Source organism: Canis lupus, chromosome 11, assembly GCF_011100685.1.
Source record: "Canis lupus familiaris isolate Mischka breed German Shepherd chromosome 11, alternate assembly UU_Cfam_GSD_1.0, whole genome shotgun sequence".
NCBI classification, from domain to species: Eukaryota; Metazoa; Chordata; class Mammalia; order Carnivora; family Canidae; genus Canis; species Canis lupus.
The window spans coordinates 20,330,032-20,351,842 of NC_049232.1; the positions used below are offsets into that span (position 1 = coordinate 20,330,032).

The window sequence follows — 21,811 nt, forward strand, 5'->3', positions numbered from 1 at the left end:
AGGAAGGCAAGCCTGTAAGGAGAGGTATGCTCAGAGAAGCATCGCCACCTCACTCCATAGTGTGAATCCTCCTGCTCCAGGGAGGCTCTGCTCTTCCCAACCTGTCCTGGAAACTGCACTAGACTCAGTTCAGTAAACACCTGGAGGATCCTCCACAGCTTACCTAGGCTGGGGCCAAGACCTGGGGAGATGCTGAGTCAGGCCCTTAGGGGCTTCTTGGCTATGTCCAGTTGGCCCAGCACAGTGTGGTGGGGGTTAGCACAGACAGGGCAATGGATGAACAGATACAGGTCTCGTTAGAGGGGCTTCCTACAGACAGTGATGCAAAGGGAGCTTGAGAAAGGACTAGGGGTTCATCTTGCAGAAAGAGGCACAGAAAAGGATGGTAGGCAGATGACAATGGAAATGTGATCTGCAAGAGAATGAAGATCTAAGACTATAGGGTAACCTGGGAGCATGGGGAGCATCTACACCACTTACAGGGTCAGACTGTGGGTGCCAAGTGGCTCAGTGGAACCAGGGCCTCCAGAACTCCCTTTGTCACTGCCTTTGACCCTGGAGCCCAGTCACCCTGGGTATTGGGGACCTCTGGGTCTCAGCCTGACCCGCTCCTTCATTCATTCCTCTCTGATCTCAGGATAGCCCAGCCTGCCTGGCCACTGTGAAGACAGCAAGACTGAACAACCATGGCCTGAGGAGTGCTGCATGTATGGAGGGAGAGGGGTAGGACGGTACCACATCAGACACCATGTTTAACATCCACAGGAAGGAACCAGAACAGAGAAGAGAGATGCTGAAGGAAAGATGGGCAGTCCAAGCAGAGCAGGATCCTTGGGCCCAAGGTAGGCAGGAGGCAGAGTAGAAGCTTGAGTGAATTCCCTCTGGGGGGCAGGGCCTCACATTTTCCCTTGAAAACCTCAGGCCAGGCAGGGGAGATGGATCAGGCAAAGTTGCTGCTGCCCTCCTGGACTGAGAAGGGGCTCAGGGAAACCCCTCAATGACCCCATGAAGTCTATGATTAACCTTATTTTACATATGAAGAAACTGAGACACAGAGAAATTAAGGGAGTCTGATTCCAGAGCATGGATTTAAGGATCCACTGAATCACAGGAGCCTTTCAAGTCTAGTCCCCTGGCTGGACCCAGTCCTCTAGAGGTACCTCCCAGCTCTATAACCTCGTGGTTCCAGCTCCAGTGGCAGCACAGCTACAGAGCCTCAGCTCCATCTTCCACTCACTGAGCCACCATACATTCATCATCCAAATCCTCTACATGCCCACTCTCCCTCCTTTTACTCAGTGCTGCCCACATACACACGCAGTGAGGTTTAGATCCAGAGCTTGGCCTCTGTGCTCCTGTGTGCCCCCCCATCCCCATGCTTCATAGCCCCATGGCTCACATCTATCTCCTGCCTTGGCAGGCAGTCAAGGCCTTTCTCCTCCCACCCTGCTCCTGACCCCAGGCTCAGCTTGTACCACAGCTTTGGCTCATTCTTTGACACCTCCCTCTTTTCCCTCCCCAGGCCCTCCATGCTCCCCAGGCCCACAGAATCCTAGTCTGAAGCTTTGTTACTGCTTCCTCAGACAGGTGCTCCCAATCCCTACCTTCAGCAGGCACCATGTAAGTGTCCTGCCCGAACCCTGCCCTAGAGGGTATATAGGCTGTGCTGGAGACCAACTAGGTGCAGCCAGGACAGCACGCTATGTGGATGAAGATGTCCACCTCTGAGGTGGCCATGTCAGGGAGGCATAAGGAGGGTGGCCTCTGGAATGGGAGGGGAAGACGAATGGCAGGCTGTAGCTGGGTATCAGAGGACACAGACATAGCACAGAGCTATAACAGCATGAGAGTGGCAAGTAGGTTGGTTGGGTGCTCCCTCCCCTCTTCCTTCCACTGTTTGTCCTGATCCTTGTGGACCTGCTGGGGCCCTCCTGAATATGGTAATAAAAAAAAACAACCCAAAAACCAAAAAGCAGACAGCCACTACTTCCCCTCAGAGGGGGGGGTGAGCCTTGAATCAGGGAGGAAGATGAAACAACAGGGAAAAACCCACCTGTACTGGTGGGTACCCAATGAATAGGACTCCATTCTCCTCAGGCTGACGGCCTGACTCAATGACTGCCTGTTCCTACAAGACAAGGCCCTGGGCCACTGGCAGCCTGCGACCACCTCCTTTCCAGAATAGGGACAGGGGTAGGGAGGACAGTCTCCTGTCTTAATGTTCTCAGTTGGCTCTTTTCCTCTGACTGAGTGACTTCCCAGTTAGTGGACCTCAAATATCCAGGCTGTGGAGCAGGGTCTGCCTCCTGGGGCTAGGAGTAGGGAGGTGTTTGGGCACTGAGGAGGGGTCTGCACAGGTAAACTCCCACTCAGGGAACCCTACCTCCAGGCTATGAGAAGGCTATGGAGGCTGGTCTACATCCCAGGAATCACTCTCCTCCCTTAAGGCCAGGGAGATAGAGACCAGAGGTGGGGAGGCACCCAGTCAGCCAAAATAGAAAGTATCCCTCCATGTAGCCCCCCAGTGCTCTCCAACAACTGCAGAGTAGGACTCCATCCTTTTGTGGAGAAGAGCCAACTGGGGCTCAGAGGTGGATGTCATAGCCTGAGGTCATACAGCAAGAAAGGCCCAGCTCGGAGGCAAGCCTCCAACTCTGCATTCATTGTAAAGGGAGCTGCTGTGTCCCAGCAGGCTGCACAGGGAAGGGAACTCAGTACAACTCATACTCAGGGAAGAAATAAATATATGTTCAAGGAGAGAGAGTTTTGAGTCTATGGTCCCAAGGCTGAGAGGAGACATCCCCAAGGACTCCCTTCAGGCATCCCAGAGACACTTTGTGGGCCACTCCCCTCCATAACTACCCCCATTCATTTTCACCTTTATCACTCCTCCTAGGCCCTTGGTCTGAGAACAAAAGTTGTCCACTCCTGTGAGGGGCTAGCTGCCCCCCCTCCCGAGTAAAGTGCCAGAAGGGGCAGAGTGCTCTGCCCAGAAGCCGAGGTACGTAACAGGGAGTAGAGGAAGGCCCTGAGGCTCAAGGCCAGAGCCCTCTGGGACCCAAAGAACCAGAAGCAAGAGACATGCCTGCCCAACAAAAGCTTCACCAAGAGTCTGAGGGAGCCCTGGCACTGCAGGAATTTCCTGACAGAAGCTTATTCCAGAGCCACCAGAACAGAAAGCCCATATCTGCAACCTTGAATCAGGCTCATCAGCTCCGGGGTAGGCAGGTATGGGAGCTGGGCCCAGATCTCTAGGCTCTCACCCAGCACACTGGACTGGATTCCAGCCCCAGACACAAAGGGCAGTTAGGGGCATGACAGGACTTTAGGAAGTTGTAAAGGCCTTCTGGTCTAATGATTTCTCTTCCTTTTCATTTTTTTAAAAGATTTTATTTATTTATTCATGAGAGACACAGAGAGAAAGAGAGAGGCAGGGACATAGGCAGAGGGAGAAGCAGACTCTATGCAGGGAACCTGATATGGGACTTGATTCCAGGACTCCAGGATCACGCCCTGGGCCGAAGGCAGGCGCTAAACCGCTGAGCCACCCAGGGATCCCCACTTCCTTTTCATTCTTAATGCAGCATCGGACAGTTCTTCCCAAGGAGGCAAATAAAGGAAGTGGCTCCTTCTGGACACCTGATGACACTCCTCACTGGGGATGAGGCCAGGGGACAGGGATTCAGAGATTCACAGGCAGAGGATGCACTTCCAGCCCTGGAGAAAGCACACTGGGCATGAGGCATAAGTGGTGGGGAGGGCATCATGGAAGGCATGCCTACACCCACCCATGGGGTGTCACTGGCCTGAGTGTGCAGTTGTTAGGTCCTAAGGAAATAGCAAGGAAGCCCCAAGAACCAAGGAATGAAGCAATAAAGGGTGTGTCATCATTCTAAGCCCAGCCTTACAAGTTGGTACCCCTGACTACTACCCAAGGCCTGGCTTACTCCATGCAGTGCTTTGGTGAGAACTTCCTCTTCACCAATGACTTCCAAGTGTCTTAGGCCTTGACCTCCCTCTGACCTCTGGGCCCATATAGCCACAACTGACTGAGACTTCCTGGAGGTCCCCTGGCCTCTCAAACTTGCCATATCCAGTCCAGTCTAGAATAACTACCCAGACCTCTCTGTTATCTTGGGTCTCTCCCACTGCAGCAAATGGCCTCACTATCCACCTAGCTTCCTGAGCCAGAACCCTGAGTACCAGGCTCCTCACTCACTTCCTGCCCCAAACCCACACATGCAACAGGTCCCTCTCAAGGACTTAAATGTTTTCATTCCTACTTCTTGATTGCCCCTCCTGTCTGTTCATTCTCTGTGCACATGCTGGTTGATGCCCTCAACACTGTGTCCATGAGTCTGGGCATCACCTTTCCTGCTCCCTACCTAGTATGACCACCAAACGTGAGTTCTCAGTGCAGGGGACATGAGGTTGGCCACATGTGGTAGGCCTTCCTATAAGCTTGGCTGTATGGAATCAGAGTCCCCACATGGCTAATGGTTAAGAACCCTCAGATCCTTCCAATGCAGTCAGAACCACCAGTGCCAGAGACTGGGGACACCCAAAAAGCAGGATAAGAACTGGGATTGGTTTGGACAGGCTGGGTCTTTTTGGGTTATATCCCTGGGGACCTAGACAGAGGAGATGCAGGAGGAGTATGCCTGAAGCTATGACTACATAGGCCAAAGATGTTGCTTCATATGTCTGGTGTGGCCTGTAGTGATCCCATTCCCTGTGGAGAATGAGCCACTCATGGTGCTATCCCTGCACCAGGATCTCTTAAGCATGATACAGGACCCTTTGAACCCTAAGTCTGGGTGGAGTCTGGGCTTTCTAATTCACTATATCTGCAGAAAGACATTGTCAGGTACTAGGGTTGGGCAAGGGGAAGCTGTCCCTGCAAATTCCATCAAGGCTGAGTCTTCTGCCCAATTGGGGCTTCAGAAACCTTCCAAAGTGGAGTGAAGAGCTGAAGAAAGTTTGAAGCCTCCCTGGGAGGTTTCCCCCACAATGTTTCTAGATAGGCAACAATTTCCTCTGTGAGGCAATGAAAATTAAACCCATTGTAGAGATAAGGGAGCCAAGGCTTAGGGAGGAGGGAGTTACTCAGGGATCAGTGGTGGACAGCCCAAATCTGAAACACAGAGGTGCCTGGATGGCAGGCTCTGTTGGGGGAAATTCTGCCCTTGACTCCCAGGGCTTCCCTGGGACATTCGCAGGCCACTCTAGCTTCTCTGCCAACAGTTGGAGGAGTCTCCCTCTACAGCTGCTCTGAGGGAGAACATCCCCATGCTGGTCTAGCCAAATGAACAGCATTTCCTGACTTTCTGATCCCTAAAATGGTAGCAGACGTCAGAGGAGCAGGAACAGATATGGGTTCAAATCTTCTCTCTGCCATCACTGTGTGGACTGGGCAAGGCCACTGGTCTCCTGGATTCCCACACCAATGGCTCGCAGGCCAGAGTGGGTGAGATCAGCTGAGATGCCCATGTAGAGGTCCCACGGGATGTGCACACTAGGAGGCCTGTTTCCTTCCCATTGTGATAACTTCCTCTGTGATAAGGAGCCTGGGGTGGCCACAAGCCCCCGTTTCCTCCACAGTCTGTGGGAGGACACTCACAGGAAACCCCTTCCAGAGGGTTTTCTCCTGGCCCTGTGGGAAGGTGGAGCAAAGAGGAGTCACACTGCCCACCGCGGTCCCTGCTCTCACCCTCCCACAGTCCCATCCGGGGCCCCTGAGTCAGCACACGCATTCGATGTTATCGCTACCACTTTCCATGCGGTGCAATCTAGGAATGCCTGCCCATGTCATGGCCTCAGCCTTGATGTCATCTTTCCAGAAGAATGATGTGTGGCTGCCCACGAACCTCACGGTTAAACCCAGGAGCTCTGTCCTTCACAGTGACTTTGATGCCTGTGGGCTACCTGCTAGAATGAACTTCTCCTATGGCTCCTGCTTCTTCTCCTTTTTTTTTTCCTTTTAAATATTTTATTTATTTATTCATGAAAAACACAGAGAGGCAGAGACAAAAGCAGAGGGAGAAGCAGGCTCCCTGAGGGTAGCCCAATATGGGACTCGATCCCAGGACCCCAGGATCACGCCGAGCCGGAGGCAGATGCTCAACTGCTGAGCCACTCAGGTGTCCCTCTTTTCCTTTCCTAATCTCCCAGAACCTTGGCCCTGGCAGTGGCTCACATCTCTAGCACACCCTTAGCCCTTAAAGCTGTTGTGTTGGCCCTTAGCCCTTCTTGGCTAACCCTCTCTGGCCTTAGTGATTGCATGGACATGGACCATTTACATCCAGGTCCGTCTCCTGCACAGGCAGCCTCCAAACCACTGAAACTTCCTGTGGGTCCTTAGACACTGCAAACCTGCTCCTTCATCCCTAGGTCCCCATCTTAGACACCTAGACAGTGTCCCTAACTCTCCTTACTGCACCCTCTGGGGAGGGTGTTGAGTAGATTAATCTCACTTCTCCATACATGGGGCTACTAAGTACATAAAGGCAGGGCCATGTTTTCCACCATCCCTGTATCCTCCTCCCCTGCTGGGACCCTAGTTGGTGATCAATAAAAATGAATGAATGACTGAATTACTCCATTATATCATCAAGTCCTCAATAATTCTACTTCCTAAATCTCTCTGGAACCTGCCTCCTCTTCACCATACCTGCTCCTAAAACTTTATCTCTTTGTTCCCCAAACATTCTTCCACTAGTCTGTCCTCTCCCTCTCTCCTACAATCTAACTTGCCCACCTGGCTGTACTTACCCTTTCAGCCTGTCCTGGGAGGTGGCATCTCCCAGGAAGCTCTTTGGTCTCCTGTGGACCCCTAAACTGGGAGGTGTTTCCTTGGGATCCCTCAGCTCTGAACTTTCCCCATCCCAGCCTGGATCCATACAATGAGATCCAGTGCTATCTCCCCTACCAGGCTGGGAGCCTCCAGGGCCAGATGTGAGGGCCAGTCAGAGGGTCCCATTCATTTCCTTGCCAGCACATGGCCTAGTGTGGATTGGAAGAGTTTGTTGACTAATTGTCTGATCTGTGACGACTCATTTCCAAAAGGAAAATGACCTTCCATCTCAGAGGGCCACGCCAGCTCTGTGCCTCCTTAACTACCAGTTGAGCCATTGCCTATGGCCCTTGCTTTCCACTACCCAGGTTCCAGAACACTGTCTGCCACAGACCTCCACTCTATGACATCTGTATCTAGTGTTCTTCACCTCTTCTGTACTTCCTAGGAGCTCCTTGGAAGGGGCTGAGCAGAGCCCTCATGAAAAAGCAAGAAGGACCAGGGTTTGGATGTGCCATACTCTCACCCCAGCCTGTCAACCTAGGAATGTTTCAGCAGGTTCAGAAGGTCAAGGATGGCATCAAGTTGGGTCCTAGTGGGGTCTGGAGGACTAATGTCTGTCTCCCTTGTGCAAGAGCAGCAATCATTCTGCCAATTGAAACTTGCCAGGGCCTCAGACTCAGGCCACAGGACTTAGACCGTGAGTTCTCCGTGCTGTCTACTTGAGCCCAGCAAAATATCATCACTTGTATCCTATCCCATCAATCTAGACTAACTCAGGGGCCCCAAAACATCAAACCCAGTTGAAAAGCTTCTCTATATCAGAGGGGTGCATGCAGGGGCTCACATGGATGCATCTCATATAAAATAGCCCCCTGACACACATTTAAGTACAGAAATGTACACGTGTGCACCCACACCTCTATGGCCACGAAACTCACAGCATGAGGCAGCAAACACAAACTCGTGCTATCCTCTCCAAACTCCATTGTGAAAATCAAACACTCGTCAGCCTCTCAAGAGCCTGTGGCTTTTTTAGAAGCAGTTCCTGTTCCACAGAAGAGGCCTCTGACCTGGAGATGTGCTGGGGCAGGGGCCATGTAAAAATTAAGCTTGGAAGACCTTGTTCGAGAAGCCGTTGTTCCCCGAAGCTCCTCGTACCTGTGAGATGTGCCCACCAGGTTGGGGGGGGGGGATGCCCCACCCTGCTACCTTTTTCCCGAATGGTGGGGGGATAGCCAGGGGCTACACATAGGAGCACGGTACCTAGCTCACAAGAGTGGTCTGGACTACAGAGAGTGGTGAGATTCACAGAGCTCAGGGGGAAGAGTCACTTAGCAAGGTGATACTAGAGCCAGAACTTGAGCTGAGGGCCCTCACTACTCCCACTGAGAGCCCCAACTCACCCCTGCAGCTTGGGGGTTGAACACAGCTGTGAAAACTCTGACTATTGCTGTCAGATGGGACCTTACCATGAGGAACACTCTACAATCCTGCTGGCTGGATGTGATATGTACACACTTGTCATTCTCCCTGCACACAGGGGCTATGCAGCAGAGGTCCCTGATGGGAAGAGCTTGCCACTACTCTGGATCTTTGCTGGGAGCTGTCGCAGGACTATGCCATTTGGCTGGATTCTGCCTAGGTGGACAGTGTACAGGCCTGTGAATGTCTTCTTCCTACTCAGATCTCTCGCTGTGGCCAGAGGAGAGGGATCTAGGAGGAGAAGGGGAGGCTGGTGTTGGAATGGGCCCCAGGGTGGGCACAGCCAGCCCAAAGATTTCTTGCGATTAGAGGCAGGGTGGAGAGCGTGGGTGTAGGAGCTCGATCTAGTATCTCCCAGGCCCCTCCCTGGCCACTCCAGGCCAGGAAGTCCACGCTGTGCCCAGAGGCCCCTCAGAGGGAGGGGGCAGCCTCACTGGCCAAACTACCCAGGGAGGGCTGGAGAGTGCTCAACAAGGCAGGCGGATGCACTGCCAATTCTTGGAAGGGCTCATTAATGAAAACCCCTGAGCCTGACCACCTGGAGGAAAGGCTCACCGTTCCCATGTGTGATAAGGGCCAGGAGATTCCACAGGTCAGGTAGTTCCCCCGCCTCTCTGGCGTTTTGTGGTCACCATTAATCATTTCCTCTAACTGTGTATATAAGAGCTCTTTTGCCAGTGAGCCCAGTACTCAGAGAGAAAGGCTAAAGTCCTCAGGAGGATGTGGCTGCAGAACCTGCTTTTCTTGGGCACTGTGGTCTGCAGCATCTCTGCACCCACCCGCTCACCCACCCTTGTCACTCGGCCCTCTCAGCACGTGGATGCCATCCAGGAAGCCCTGAGCCTTTTGAACAACAGTAATGACGTGACTGCTGTGATGGTGAGTGAGGGAGGGACTGCAGTCTGTGCCTGGATTGGCCCTGCCTGTCAGCTTAATAAAACGGTATTTTGTTTTTCTACAGAATAAAGCAGTAAAAGTGGTCTCTGAAGTGTTTGACCCTGAGGTAAGATGCTTCTCTCTGACATGCCTTCCCAGAGACCTCTACCGTGGGGGGGTGAGGGGGGGGGTGGCTCCATTTCACATGGACTCTCATAGGGTGGTCAGTCCACTTTCTCCAGTCAGCTGGCTGTCCAGAGGGGCCTCGGGAGGCCACTGGCCTTGCGCCTGTAGCAGTCATGTGAACTCCTTCATTAACTGAGCAGCCATGGACAGACCTAGCATTCAAGGGGCCAGGGGTCACCAGGGGACAGGTAGGTGAAGTGGGAATTACTTCAAGACACAGGGCTGTGAGCTTGGGGGACTCATGAGACTAATCTCGGTGGAGACAGAGTGTTGGTTACAGAGAGGCACAGAGATTTCAAGAACAAGCCTTGTTCACATAGCAGGTTGGAGGAGATGCCCCACCCTTGCTACCTTCTCCCTGAATGGTGAGGGTATAGGGATCTCCTCTCGTGGGGGCTGGGACCCTCTTGAGATGCCAGGGAATGTAGTTGTGCTAGCTGAGGGTGGCCTGAGCTGAATGGTGCAGATTCATTTTTGCGTGTATGACTGGACCTAGCATCATCCTGTGCCCCTCCCAAGTTCTGCTCTTGGGGGACAGGGCTGAGGACAGGAAAAAGTGACAGGAAGAGTGTCATATGCCCACCAGAGGGCACCTGTCCACTACTCACCAAGGAATGGACATTCTCCACAGGGGCCAACATGCCTGGAGACCCGCCTACAGCTGTACAAGGAGGGCCTGCAGGGCAGCCTCACCAGCCTCAAGAATCCCTTAACCATGATGGCCAATCACTATAAGCAGCACTGTCCCCCTACCCCGGTGAGTGCCCATGTCAGGTCCTAAAGCTGAAAAATTTTGGTCTAGGAGGGTGGAGGACTGGATAAGGAGGGACCTTTGGCTGTAGCCGTTAAAGACCCCAAAGGGTTTTGGTGTCAGCAAATTTGTAATGATTAGCAGAGCAAGCTTCCCTGCCCATTTTCATCCCTGGGAGTTAAAGCCATGGAGCTCCAGATGCCTATACAGTCCCTAGTGGGAGACACTTCTGTCCTATCATTAATGAGGTCAAAGGTGAGGCAAACCCAAGGAAACTAAGGTCCAGGGTATATTCCTGGGCCCAAGTGCCACCTCTCTGGCTCCTTGTGAGGTGCCTAATTGCATGGGGCAAGGAAGGAGTCATACCCAGACTGAACAAAGGCCCCAAACACTCCTTTCCTGTGGAGAGTGAGGTTTGTGGCCTTAACTCCTCCCCTTTCTAGACAGCTGGCCTAAGAGCAAAAGAGGTGTTGACCCAACTGCCCAGCCCAGCAGGCCAGCCTCGGGTTGGCATTTTGTCAGTCCCCAGGGCCTGGCTGCTATTAACAGAGTTGTGTACCCTTTGGGTGACACTGGGTGGCAACCTATCATCTGACCTAGGTCAGCAGGCAGGCTCCAAATAGGCCTTCTGGCCTCTGAGTTCTAAGGGGCAGTGCAGAAACCCTGGTGCTCCCCCATTACCCACTCACACCTGGACTCAAAGTTTTATTGTTCTTATTTATTTTTTTAAGGAATCTCCCTGTGCAACCCAGAATATTAACTTCAAAAGTTTCAAAGAGAACCTGAAGGATTTTCTGTTTAACATCCCCTTTGACTGCTGGAAACCAGTCAAGAAGTGAGGCAGACCAGTCCAGCCAGGAGCCAGCCCAGTCCAGCCAGAAGCCAGCCCTGAGAGCATACCTCATACCTCACAAGTCACTGCCTTTCTACCCATGGATTGCTGAAACTCAGGATCTTCACCTTTGAGGGACCACCGGGTGGACCAGGGCAGTAGAGGGGGCATGGACTTGCTCTGGGCCATGCTGCCCGGATACCAGCTTGGTATGGGGAGCGGGGAATGTTTTATACTGGCAGGGATCAGTAATATTTATTTATATATTTATGTATTTTAATATTTATTTATTTATTTATTTAAGATCATACTCTGTATTTATTCAAGACATTTTACTATTATAATAAATTATTAAAAGCCTGTTCTTATTTGTACACTTTCCAGTTTGTTTTCAACCCTGAGCAAATGCTGATGGTACTCCCCACAGAGCAATGGGTGGAGAGGAGCCATAAGGTTGGGGAGGGGGCAGGGTGCTCTAGCAGGTTGGCCACTGTCTGAGAGGCACCAATGGCAGAGCAGAGCAGATGAATGGGAAGAGTTGGCCTGGGTGCTGCATCACACACACCTAGATCTGCTTCCCTGGATACTCAGGGCTCCAACTGCAAAAAGAGGCTTTCAGGTTCACTTGGAAGTCTAAGGCACCTGGTCAGTGGGAACTTTGCTCCAGTAAAAGGCCATCATACTTCCTGAGAAGGCTTGGGGGTTCCTGGGGCTTGGCTGGCCACTGGCTGAATGGGCCTGCCCTAGTGTGAGGCAAAACACCTGTGCCCTTCAGAAACCTGGGCCTGTGGGCAGCCCTGGTGGTGCAGTGGTTTAGCGCCGCCTACAGCCTGGGGTGTGATCCTGGAGACCCAGGATTGAGTCCCATGTCAGGCTCCTTGCATGGAGCCTGCTTCTCCCTCTGCCTGTGTCTCTGCCTCTGTGTGTGTGTGTGTGTGTGTGTGTCTCTCATGAATAAATAAAATTAAATTTTTTTTAAAAAAAAAGAAAAGAAACCTGGGCCCAGTGGCCACACCCTAATCCTCACACCCAGGGCTTCAACCACTCCTAAGGTAAACCAGTAGATAGACTAGCTGTTTAAGCAAAAAAAAAAAAAAAAAAAAAAAAACAAACAAACAAAAAAAAAACAAAAAAACAAACCACAGGGGTCAGAGCCCACCATATTTACCAAACTTTCCCCTAAATGGGTGATCTTAATCTGTGAGAGTCAGAATCTATATTCAGAATTTGTCAGTACATGGTTCTAGTATGGCATTTTTCTGAGCTGGCTTTTGTTTTTACATGAAGTTCTACATCTAATCAGGTGCCTTCCTCTAAAATCCAAGGCCTTCAGGCCAAGAAATAGCAGTGCTCTGCCCTTCCCTTGGTTTGCCAGCCTGGTTGGAGGCTGTTGTTCCGGAACCTGTTCCTCTGTGTCCCTCCTGGGGACTATGAGGAAATAGGTATGTCCTCAAGAGTCAGGCATACAGGACAGCAAAGCCAGCCCTCTCCTTGACAGGTGGACCTGAGGAAGCTGGCTTAGTGCAGCTGCTGTTCCTGCCTGGCTCTCTCTCCACCCTACCTACTCTCTCTGCTCAGGCACCTGCAGACAGCACCTGTCATGGCCAAAGACCTGTCCCAACCATCAGGCATAAAGGTCATGACTCAAAATGTGATTACAAATAAAAATTCTTAGACCAAGCCTGATTTTCAGCAAAGACAAGAATCCATGAAGTGTGCTGTGGTCATAGAAAATGCATAAAAAGCACATCTTGCCCGGCGATAAGGTCCTCTCTGTCTTCCACGTAAGCCAGTGATGACTGATAAGAGATTTAGCATTTCCTTAGACTCACATATATAGGTACCCCTCTCCACAGAAATGCTGCCAAGCCCAGTGCTCATGTTGGCTTGGAGCTACCCTCAAGTACTACCATGTACCTGTACGTGCTCCTGGCTTGTGCACTCTGGGGATCAGAAAACCATTCTGCCTCCATGAAGACAGCCAGCGTGTCTGCCTATGACAATCACACGGCAGTCTGTGCTGAAATTCAGAAAGAACTTTCGGCTGACACCATGACATACAACGTAAGTCTGGGTCTTCATCAAACAACACTTTGCTCTCAGTGGCCCTTTGTGCTTCTGACCAATTTCTCCTGCTTTCAGGGTTCCTTCAAAAGGCCCCAGAACACCAGTGAGGTAAGGTGCAGATGCCGCATGGACTTTTCTGACCACCTTTGAAAGGGACCATCACCCCAGTCAACACCCAGGACAGAAACAAGACCAAAACATACTAGAGTGAGAAATCTGGGAAAAAAGCTGAATTTTGAATTTGCAGCTTTCAGCTCAGACCACAGAGGAATCAGTGGTCAGTTTCCAGGCTTCTCCAGGGTCTCTGATCACCACCACAGATTAGCCTTGGGCCTGGGGAGAGATTAGACACCTACTGCAGCACTCATATTGCACCTGTGGGACACCTGTGGGACAATCAGGGTAGGGCCTGGAATTTGAATTCAGGGCTTCATCTAGCCAGAGTGACCAGGGATGGATGGGCTGGGGGTTAACTGGTGCTCTGCTGTGCACCACCACCATCCCAGGACCCTTAACCCTGTTTCAGGAGCCCTGCTATGGGGAATTTACAAAGGATTTCATCTCTACCCTGAAGGAACTTACGAAACATAACGAGCATGACCGTCACATACAAAAGGTTTATAAGGACATGGAAGAACTCACCAGAATCTGCCCAAAGCTGAAAGTAAGTTGCTGTTTGCTCTTAGAGGAAACTTAACGCTACCACAGCCAGCGGCCCAGAGGAACAAAGGGCTTCTTAGAGCTCCCACTTGCCACATGTGAGGCCTTAGGTACTACTTTCTGATCCAAAAGAAATACACTTACTGACAGGGGCTGGGGCTTAGGAGAGTGGGGACTTAGAGGTTGTTTTGGAGGTTTCTGTTATGCCCTCTGCCAGGTCCCTATACACAGGGGTCAGTGTGGAGCAGGTCTGAGACAGGTCAGAGCAGGGCTGGTTGTGTAATCAGACTGGGGAGAGGAAGGGGCTGCTCAGTGCCAACCCTAACAGGGCAGCCAAGGGAGGTCCGGTTTGCCCTGTCCCACTGGAAGCCCACTATGTGTGGATGGGCAGTGGCTCAGGGGGGCATGTTCTTGGGAAATGACCGAGGTATGCCTCTGTATTTGCCCCCTGCTTATACAGTTCTCCTGTGTGCTCTCATCCTGCTTGTCCTTGTGTCCTGTCCTGGGCAGCTGTGAGACATGCCCACACTTAGCTGTTTTTCTCCCTGTGGCTACAGATGGGCCTCAGATCCTGTGTTCCACTATTACCAGATGGCCCCCAGTGTCCTTCTAAGATAGATGAAGAGGGCCTGCCCGAGTTACCTCCTCAGCGATGGAGGGCTTACAGGACCCTTGTGGTTGGTAGAAGAGAATTTGCTTTACTTTTTTCTGCTAAAAATATGACTTAAGTATGTATTTTTTATTTAGCCAACAGAATCACCCAAGAACTGTACTACTGAGAAAAGTAATTTTTCACAGTTCAAGGAAGCCTTACAGAGTGTTGTCATATCCATAGAAGGATGGAAATCCTGTAAAAGGGTCAAAAGCAGTCTCTGAGACCCCATCTTCTCACTGGAGCCTGGTTAGAGCTGCAAGAAATGGGATTGGAGGAACCTTGGGGAAAATTTGTAGCCAGGGTGGGGTGGGAGTTTGCTGGCTCTGGGCTGGCTGACAAGACTGTGGGTGGGTATGGGGGCAGGGGTGTGCCTGAAGAAATATTTCTGTAACTGATACAACAGCAGCCGCTACTTCAATAAAGCTGGGTATATATAAATGCTGGCGAGTGTGAGTTGTGATAGAGTCCAGTCTCCCAAGGACTTTGAAAGACTGGAAGGGGGCAGGGGGCTGGGATTGATGGCCCCATAACTAGGACTCCTGACCTGGAGAGCCAGGAATCTCCCAGGAGGAGAGGCCTAGGAGGGCGAGTAGGAGCCCCCCCCTCATCAGCTCCTCTGCTGCTCCTCCAGTGCCAGTGGGCACACAATGGGGGCTCCTTCAGTGTCTGTGCAGCTTGTTACTACCCCTGTGTCCTTCAGAACTCGAAGCAGTTCCTTTCCCAGATCTCTCCTCCCCCAGCCTCACTCAGTACCCATCCACCCCTGGATCCAAGAGTCAAGACTCAAGGCTCAAGTCTCTTCCCTGTGTGATCTCCACTCCTGTTTCTGGGGGCTCTAAATCTAATTCATTATGCCCTCTCCTCTGCCTCCTGCTGAGGGCTGGTATGACCACAGAAGGGTCAGTCCTGGTAAATGGCTCAGGGGAGTGTGGACCTGCAGCCTTCTCACAAAGGACTAGGTACAGTGGGGAACCTGGACCAAAAGAGGGGTACCCACAGGGACGAGGGACATCTCCAACTCCCAGATTTCTAGATCAGCAAATAGCTATCTGACTTCAAAGCAAAGCCCCTTACCTACAAAGCCTCTCACAACACCCTTCAGAGCCCCCTTGACTTTTATGCTCACTCCCTGACTACTGTTCCTCCTACTCCCCCAGAACATGGGGGCACTGCCTGTGGTAAATCCATCAGTTGCTCTGGTCCTGAAGTGCTGCCAGACTGAGCTACTGAGCTCTGACCCTCTTACCCTCAATTCTAACCCTAACCCTGATTTGATGGTTTTTTTGGAGGTGACAGCCCCCTACAATCCAAACCTCTCAGACCATGAGCTCCTTCACCAAACCGGGAAAGATAAAGACCTTTTGTTCTGGAATATGATTAGGTATCAAGCTGCAACACAATTTGGCTCAGACCAGACCTGTCTGCAACAGCTACCTTCTGATAGACCTAGCCTAGCCTTGAAGCTTCGGATTATGCCTGCAGCCAATGCACAGACCTACCATAGCCCTGTCCATTCCGATCCCTTGCTCTATACTTCTCAGACCGCTCTCTGCTTATCTCTACCTTGAGATGTCACATCAGGCTGGAGGCCAGCAAATGTGACTGAGTGGAGCTGCCAAATTATCTCAGAACATGGAGGGGTAGCTCTGTGACTCAGGTCTGGGTGTCAAAGCTGATGGGGACAGGGGGATGGTTAAACCCCTGAGGAAGCCCCACAGTGCACTCCCCAGAGGCATGAGCTCCTGCCCCTTGGGCACCCCACATGGGTGCTCAGGGTGCCCAAGGTTACTCCTCTGTGATAAGTACTAGAGCCTGCAGGATGTATGGCAGGATGGGGTTGTAGAGACTGGTGAGAAGACCTGTCACTTCACTGCCCCAGCCTCCTCTTAGCCTGAGGGATCTAATAGTAGAGGGCTGGGGGCTAGCAGGTAGGCCCTTGTCATCCCATTACTGTGTTCAGGATATCAGGGTATACACAGGCCGGACCTGCCACTAACTTGCTGTGTGATGGTGGACAGGTATCTCAGTCTCTCAGCCAGTCTAAAGGTGGGGTGGGCTCTAGCCTCAGAGGACAGACCACAGCTTAGGTCCAGGGTCTTTGTAAAGCTAGAGGGCCTCAGAGTTATCCGGCACAGCTCTAGGGAAACCAAGGATGATAGGAAGGCTCCAGTGTCTCTTCTGGGAAACAGGAAAGTGGGTAAGAACACAGGTAGGAAGGCAGATTTTCCACAAAGAGTAACTGTCATCCCCCTGCCACCTTAAACCTTGGCCAAGGCTACCAAACAGCCATCCATGAAGAGGCTGTGCAGTGAGAGCCACATAGGTTTTCTATGTGCCCCAGTTTTCCCTCTAAGTAGACTCATATCTGGACAGTGGTACTGTTCCTGTTGGGGGCTGGAACCAGGTGGGAGAGCCATATGGATACTGATCTGGAACCCAGACAGGCCTGAACCCACAGTTCCCTGGGAACCTGGTGGCTCTACTGCTTCGGCATCTATGAAGAGGCTGGTACACTGGAAGGCTGGAGCTCTGGGCTGGACACCTGGGCACAAGAGGCATGGCCTGACCCCATAGTTGGCTGGGAATGGCCCTAGGCACTTCCTTTCCTTAGGAGACCAGGAAAAAGATCCTAATTATATCTCACCAAGGGAGATAACCATGGGCAGGTGTGGGTCAGGCTTACCATGACCTGAAGAAACACTCTTAGCTTTGCTAGGACCATCTCTGGACCATGAGGGACAGCAAGGCTGGGTGGCCTGAGAATAGTTCATCCATACATCAAGGCTTCCCAGGACAATAAGACAGTGGTTCTCCCTTTACTTCACAGGGTCTTCTTCAGGGACCACCTCAATTCTTTATCAACGTCTGCCTCCTGGAGGCCTCCTCCTCCCTCAGAAATTGGTAGCACTGAGATTAGAACCAAGAATCTAAGGCGTACACTAAAGTAGTTGTGCAGCCCTCTTACTGGGCCTTAAGAACTGGATAGCCCCATTGGTAGCCGTGTGGCAGTCTCTGTCACAGGCCATAGCGTGATTGTATTCTGACTCAGCATTCATATGTGGGGAATCAGACAGAAGGAGAAAAGCATGATTCACAGAAACAGCCAATCTGTCATTCCATGAAATAAAATGATAGACATGAAGTTTATTACATGGCAACTTGACAAGGCACCTGTTGATGCCATGTGGGTCAAGGGCTAGAATGAAATTGGGATTTTCTCCTTGGTTTTCTACTCTGTGGTGGCTGTAAATGTGGCTGTGGCTGGATCTGAGGAAAGACACTGAGTGCCAAGGAGGTGGCACAGATCATGTGGCTCCCTTGCTTACACAAAATTTGCATCTTCATTGTCTCTAGGTAAACAGGGTCCTTGGTGGTAGCTTGCATTAAATGATTCCCTAACTCAGCTATTCAATCAAGATGCTGGTGATTAGCTTGGAAAGGGGGCTGCTTCTCTCAAAGCCCAGAGGGTTACACCCTCTTTCTAAGATAGCATGGACAACAAAAGAGACCTGGCTGCTCTTCCTCGGCAGGCAGGATAGCTCTTAGTGTAGGCCTGGAGGTTTGCAAGGTACTGTCCAAGGCATCCTCAATTAACCTCACAACTGTCCTGTGCTGGGAGTCTTAGGTGGGGCTACCATCTGGCCCATACCACATAGCCCCAAGTGGGCAGGGCTGGCCCTGGAAACTAAGACCTGCGCCCTTACTCCTTCTGTTTCCTGGCTGCCTGCACATCTATGTGCTTGGGAATTCACAGTCTATGTTTTTGATTGGAAGGAGAGGGCAGGGACTGCACGGACCAGGCACATATTGTGCCAACCTGGGCTTCTGAGCAAGCTGCGATTTCTGTTTGAAGGCACATAGTTGAATCCAGCAGCTGCTGCCCTGGACTGTCCCACATTGTTAAATAGACTTCACAAAAAAGAAATCTGGCATTTAGGTCTCTCCCAGGCATCAGTTTTCTTAAAACTGTCAAGTTGGGTTGTGGTGGGGAGGTGCCAGCCCCAGACCAGTTTGCTCTGACATAGGGAGGCCAAGACAGAGGTAGAGTCTTAGGGCAAGGTCAGGTAAGCCCTTTTCTCCTGAGAGTGCCCCGATGCTGGCCTTACTTCTCTGAGGAGATAGGAGGGTAGAATGCACATGGCGTCTAGGTCTGCAGAGCCGGTCAGAATAGAGCCAGCCCCCTAGAAGGGACCTGGGGATGAGGAGGGTCTGTCTCACCTACTGTTAGTGCTGGACACTCTGGGCTCCCGGGCCCAGAGAGGCCTGGCACTTCTGCAGGACCACACAGGAGGTAAGGTCAACGAAATCCTCAGGCCTGGTCCCGCAGAAGCCCCCTTCCTGGACCCTCCCAAACGGCTGGCCGACTTCCCTGCTGTGAGGAGACCCTGGGCTCCGGCTGCCAGGAAAGACACAGCTTCACAAGTTATTTTTCACTGTGGTTTGAGATAACAGCAGTGAAACAGTTTCATGTTGCTGCCACTGATGTTATCTCTGGCCCAGACCTGTTCTTTCAACCTGAGAGATGATTAATTAAAAACCCGTCTCCCTTTTCTTTTTCTTAACTTCAAGGGAAGATCAGCACAAACTCCCCAGGTTCTGCCCTCAAATGGACTTCCTGGACCCTCACTCAAGGGCAAAGTCCACATCTTCTTTAAGATCCTGCAGTTCTTCTGGTGGTGGAGAAAAGCCTTTTTTTTTTTTTAAATTATTTTGAGTTTTCATTGAGTTGTACATTAAGTACATTTCAGTGAGTTTTTATATAGGTCTATACCAATATAACCAGCACCCAGGGCAAGATGCAGAGCATTTTTTAGCACCTCCAAAGGTTGCCTGTGCTTTCTTCCCCCTCAATAGTATCTACCCCACTGAGTCTCCAACCTCTATCACCATAACTTCACCTTGTCCTTCTTCAACTACATTTAACTGGAATCAGAGACTGTGCTTTTATGTTTGACGTCTTTTGTTCAACATTATGTGTGTGTAATTCTTTCTCGTTGTTGCATGGAGTTATAGTCTATTCTGCTTTGTTTCTGCAAAGTAGTCCATCATGTCCCATCATGTACTTCCCCATTTCACTGCTGATGGATGGCTGTTTCTTCTTTTTGGCTCACATTAATAAGACTATGAATATTCCCATACTCCTACTTTGGTGAACATTATGTATGCAATTCTCTTGGAAACACTGGAAATGGTGTAGAATTACTGGGTCATTAGATAAACGTATTTTTAGTTTTAATTAGATACTGCCAAGTCTTTTTCTAAGGAAAAGTGTTTTATAAACAATATTATTATTGATTTTCTTGCCTTTTGTAGAAATTGCTTATCCATCAGATTCTGGATCTCTCCTCTCCTTTCATATGATCTGAAGCTGCTTCCCGAAGTCCTCCTCATTAATGGAATTTCTTCTCTGCATTGGTCACTCTTGCCCAACTGTGAACATTCTGAAAAGCCAATTGTTGGGAAACAAAACCCAAATCCGATTAAGCCTGGACCTCAGACCTTGCTCACAGGGCCGTTGGACCTGCCCATGGGGAGCTTGGCTTGGGCAGGCTGCAGGGAAGTATGCTCATTGATAAGAACAGAAATTAGCCAGTTTATACTTGCCACTTCCCCATGCTACTGCAGCTGTGTAGGGGCTGCCTCCACTTCTTGCATCTCCTTTTGGGGGCACTCAGCTCAAAAGGGCCCAGTCTGACATGAATGTGGATGGTGTCTAGCCAGTGTATTGTGCAGTGCAGCCCTTGTCCATAAGCCTCTTGCTCCAGAGTCTCTGGGGGGCCCTGAGGACACTAGGAAACCATCCTAGGGGAAAGACCAGGATGAGGGGCTCAGCCCTGGGTAGTGTCCTGGGCTCCTCTAAAGGTCTCTCCATCCCCTAATTAATCCCCTACCATGTCCTCATGCTTTCAGTTTCCTGGCCCTTTCCAAATCTGCCCATTTCTCCATTCCATAGCCCTGCCACAGCCTAGCCCACCTCTTCCACACAGACCACCACCTCAGATGGTACATGGGCACTTGTTTCTACATAGACCTCTCCTGCTTCTCTCCTCATGGCAGCCAGATGGATTTATATACTTATGAATCCATTCAACAAGTATTTATTGAGTGCCATGCTCTGCAGGGAACTCAACCCTTGAGGTACCTACATTTTAGGGAATTAGTCTATGTCCTGCATGGGCTGCCTGTTGGCTTGGTGTGAACTGCAAGCTCTAAGTTCTGGTCTAAGACCCTGCCCTGCCACTCTGGTTCTCAGGATCCCTCCAGACCACTCCCCACCCCTAGCCTCACCTCTCACAACCCGTCTCCCTTGTAGTGGCCCTTGGCCCCAGGAACAGAAATCAGCCACAGCTCTCCTACCATCCCCTGGCTCCTGTGCTCGGAATGTATCTCAGTCAAGTGCCTGACATCCATCCATCCTCGGGAGACCAGACCAGTGTCCAGTAGGAATGGACATGTCCTCTACTGGGGTATACTCCTCCTCAATGCTTACCTTGAGGCTTGCCTGCTCATGTCCTGGGCATTAGGGTGCACTACTGCTCTATTCCCCAGGTTTAAGGAGAACCCCTCACTGCGTGGATGCTAGCAGTGGCCATATTCTAGAGTCTGATGAAAGTGAGCCTTTCTCATCTATGATTAAAAGAAATGCACAAAGGTTCTATGAAAATCAAGATGAAAAAAGCAGTATGAAATTTCCCAAAGTTTAGAAAATGCTCTGTGGGACAAAGATCAGCAAAAGACTACAAGATACTCATTTACAGTAAGGGATGTTGTTATCATTACCCTTATCAACAGCAGCATCCAAGAAGTGAGCCAAGAATATGACCGTGGGCTACCCAGGAGCCAGGGGAGCTGGGAACCCAATACCAACACAGCTGCCAGCTCCCTTTTCCACCTAATGGATTAGGGTACTCTCTCAAAGGAAACAGGAAAAGGGAGGGAAGACTAGCTCTCTGTCAGTTGTGTCACACTTCCTCCTGCCCAGAGCCTGGGGCAGCCCCGAGCTCTCCTGGTGGAAGCCCTGGCTCCTGCCCATGCTTCTTCTGCCAGCAGGGCTAGAGAAGGGTGGAGTCATTTCATGTGCTGGGAGCCGAAGCCAGGGAATCAGCAACTGCTGCTAGAGCCACAGCTTCTAGTCAGAAACTACATGTTTCCCCTCTCCTCCTGTACCCCAGAAAGCTCTTCTTGACTGACCCCCACAGTCCTCAGGCCCTTATGCTATTGGGGTCTCTCTGGGGAAGCTATTGTGGGCACCTCCCAGGTTTTCAACAAAAACAGAAGCTCTAGCCCTCCCCAGGGCTGGGGACTAGGCTGAACCAGGCTCAGACTCACAGAAAGACTGTGACTCAGATACACTCTAACACCTTATCCCTTACCAGCTCGACCCTTGGAGATGCATGCCATCCAGTGCTGGAACCTAGGTAGAAATCAGTGAGAGTTGCAAGAGTCTCAGGCCATAGTCACACTAAAGGCTCCTGTGCCTATGAGGCTCAGGGACAGAGACACCAA

The 21,811-nt window shown here is 51.1% G+C and overlaps 1 protein-coding gene across 1 annotated transcript; it reads left to right on the top strand.

The window, feature by feature from the left end:
- The first annotated feature begins 8,992 nt into the window (after positions 1-8,992).
- Positions 8,993-11,287, top strand: CSF2 (colony stimulating factor 2). Its single transcript, NM_001003245.1, is given in 4 exon segments — positions 8,993-9,157; positions 9,240-9,281; positions 9,972-10,097; positions 10,823-11,287. Coding segments are annotated over 4 exon segments (435 nt in total). The 5' UTR covers positions 8,993-8,998; the 3' UTR covers positions 10,931-11,287.
- Positions 11,288-21,811: the final 10,524 nt, after the last annotated feature.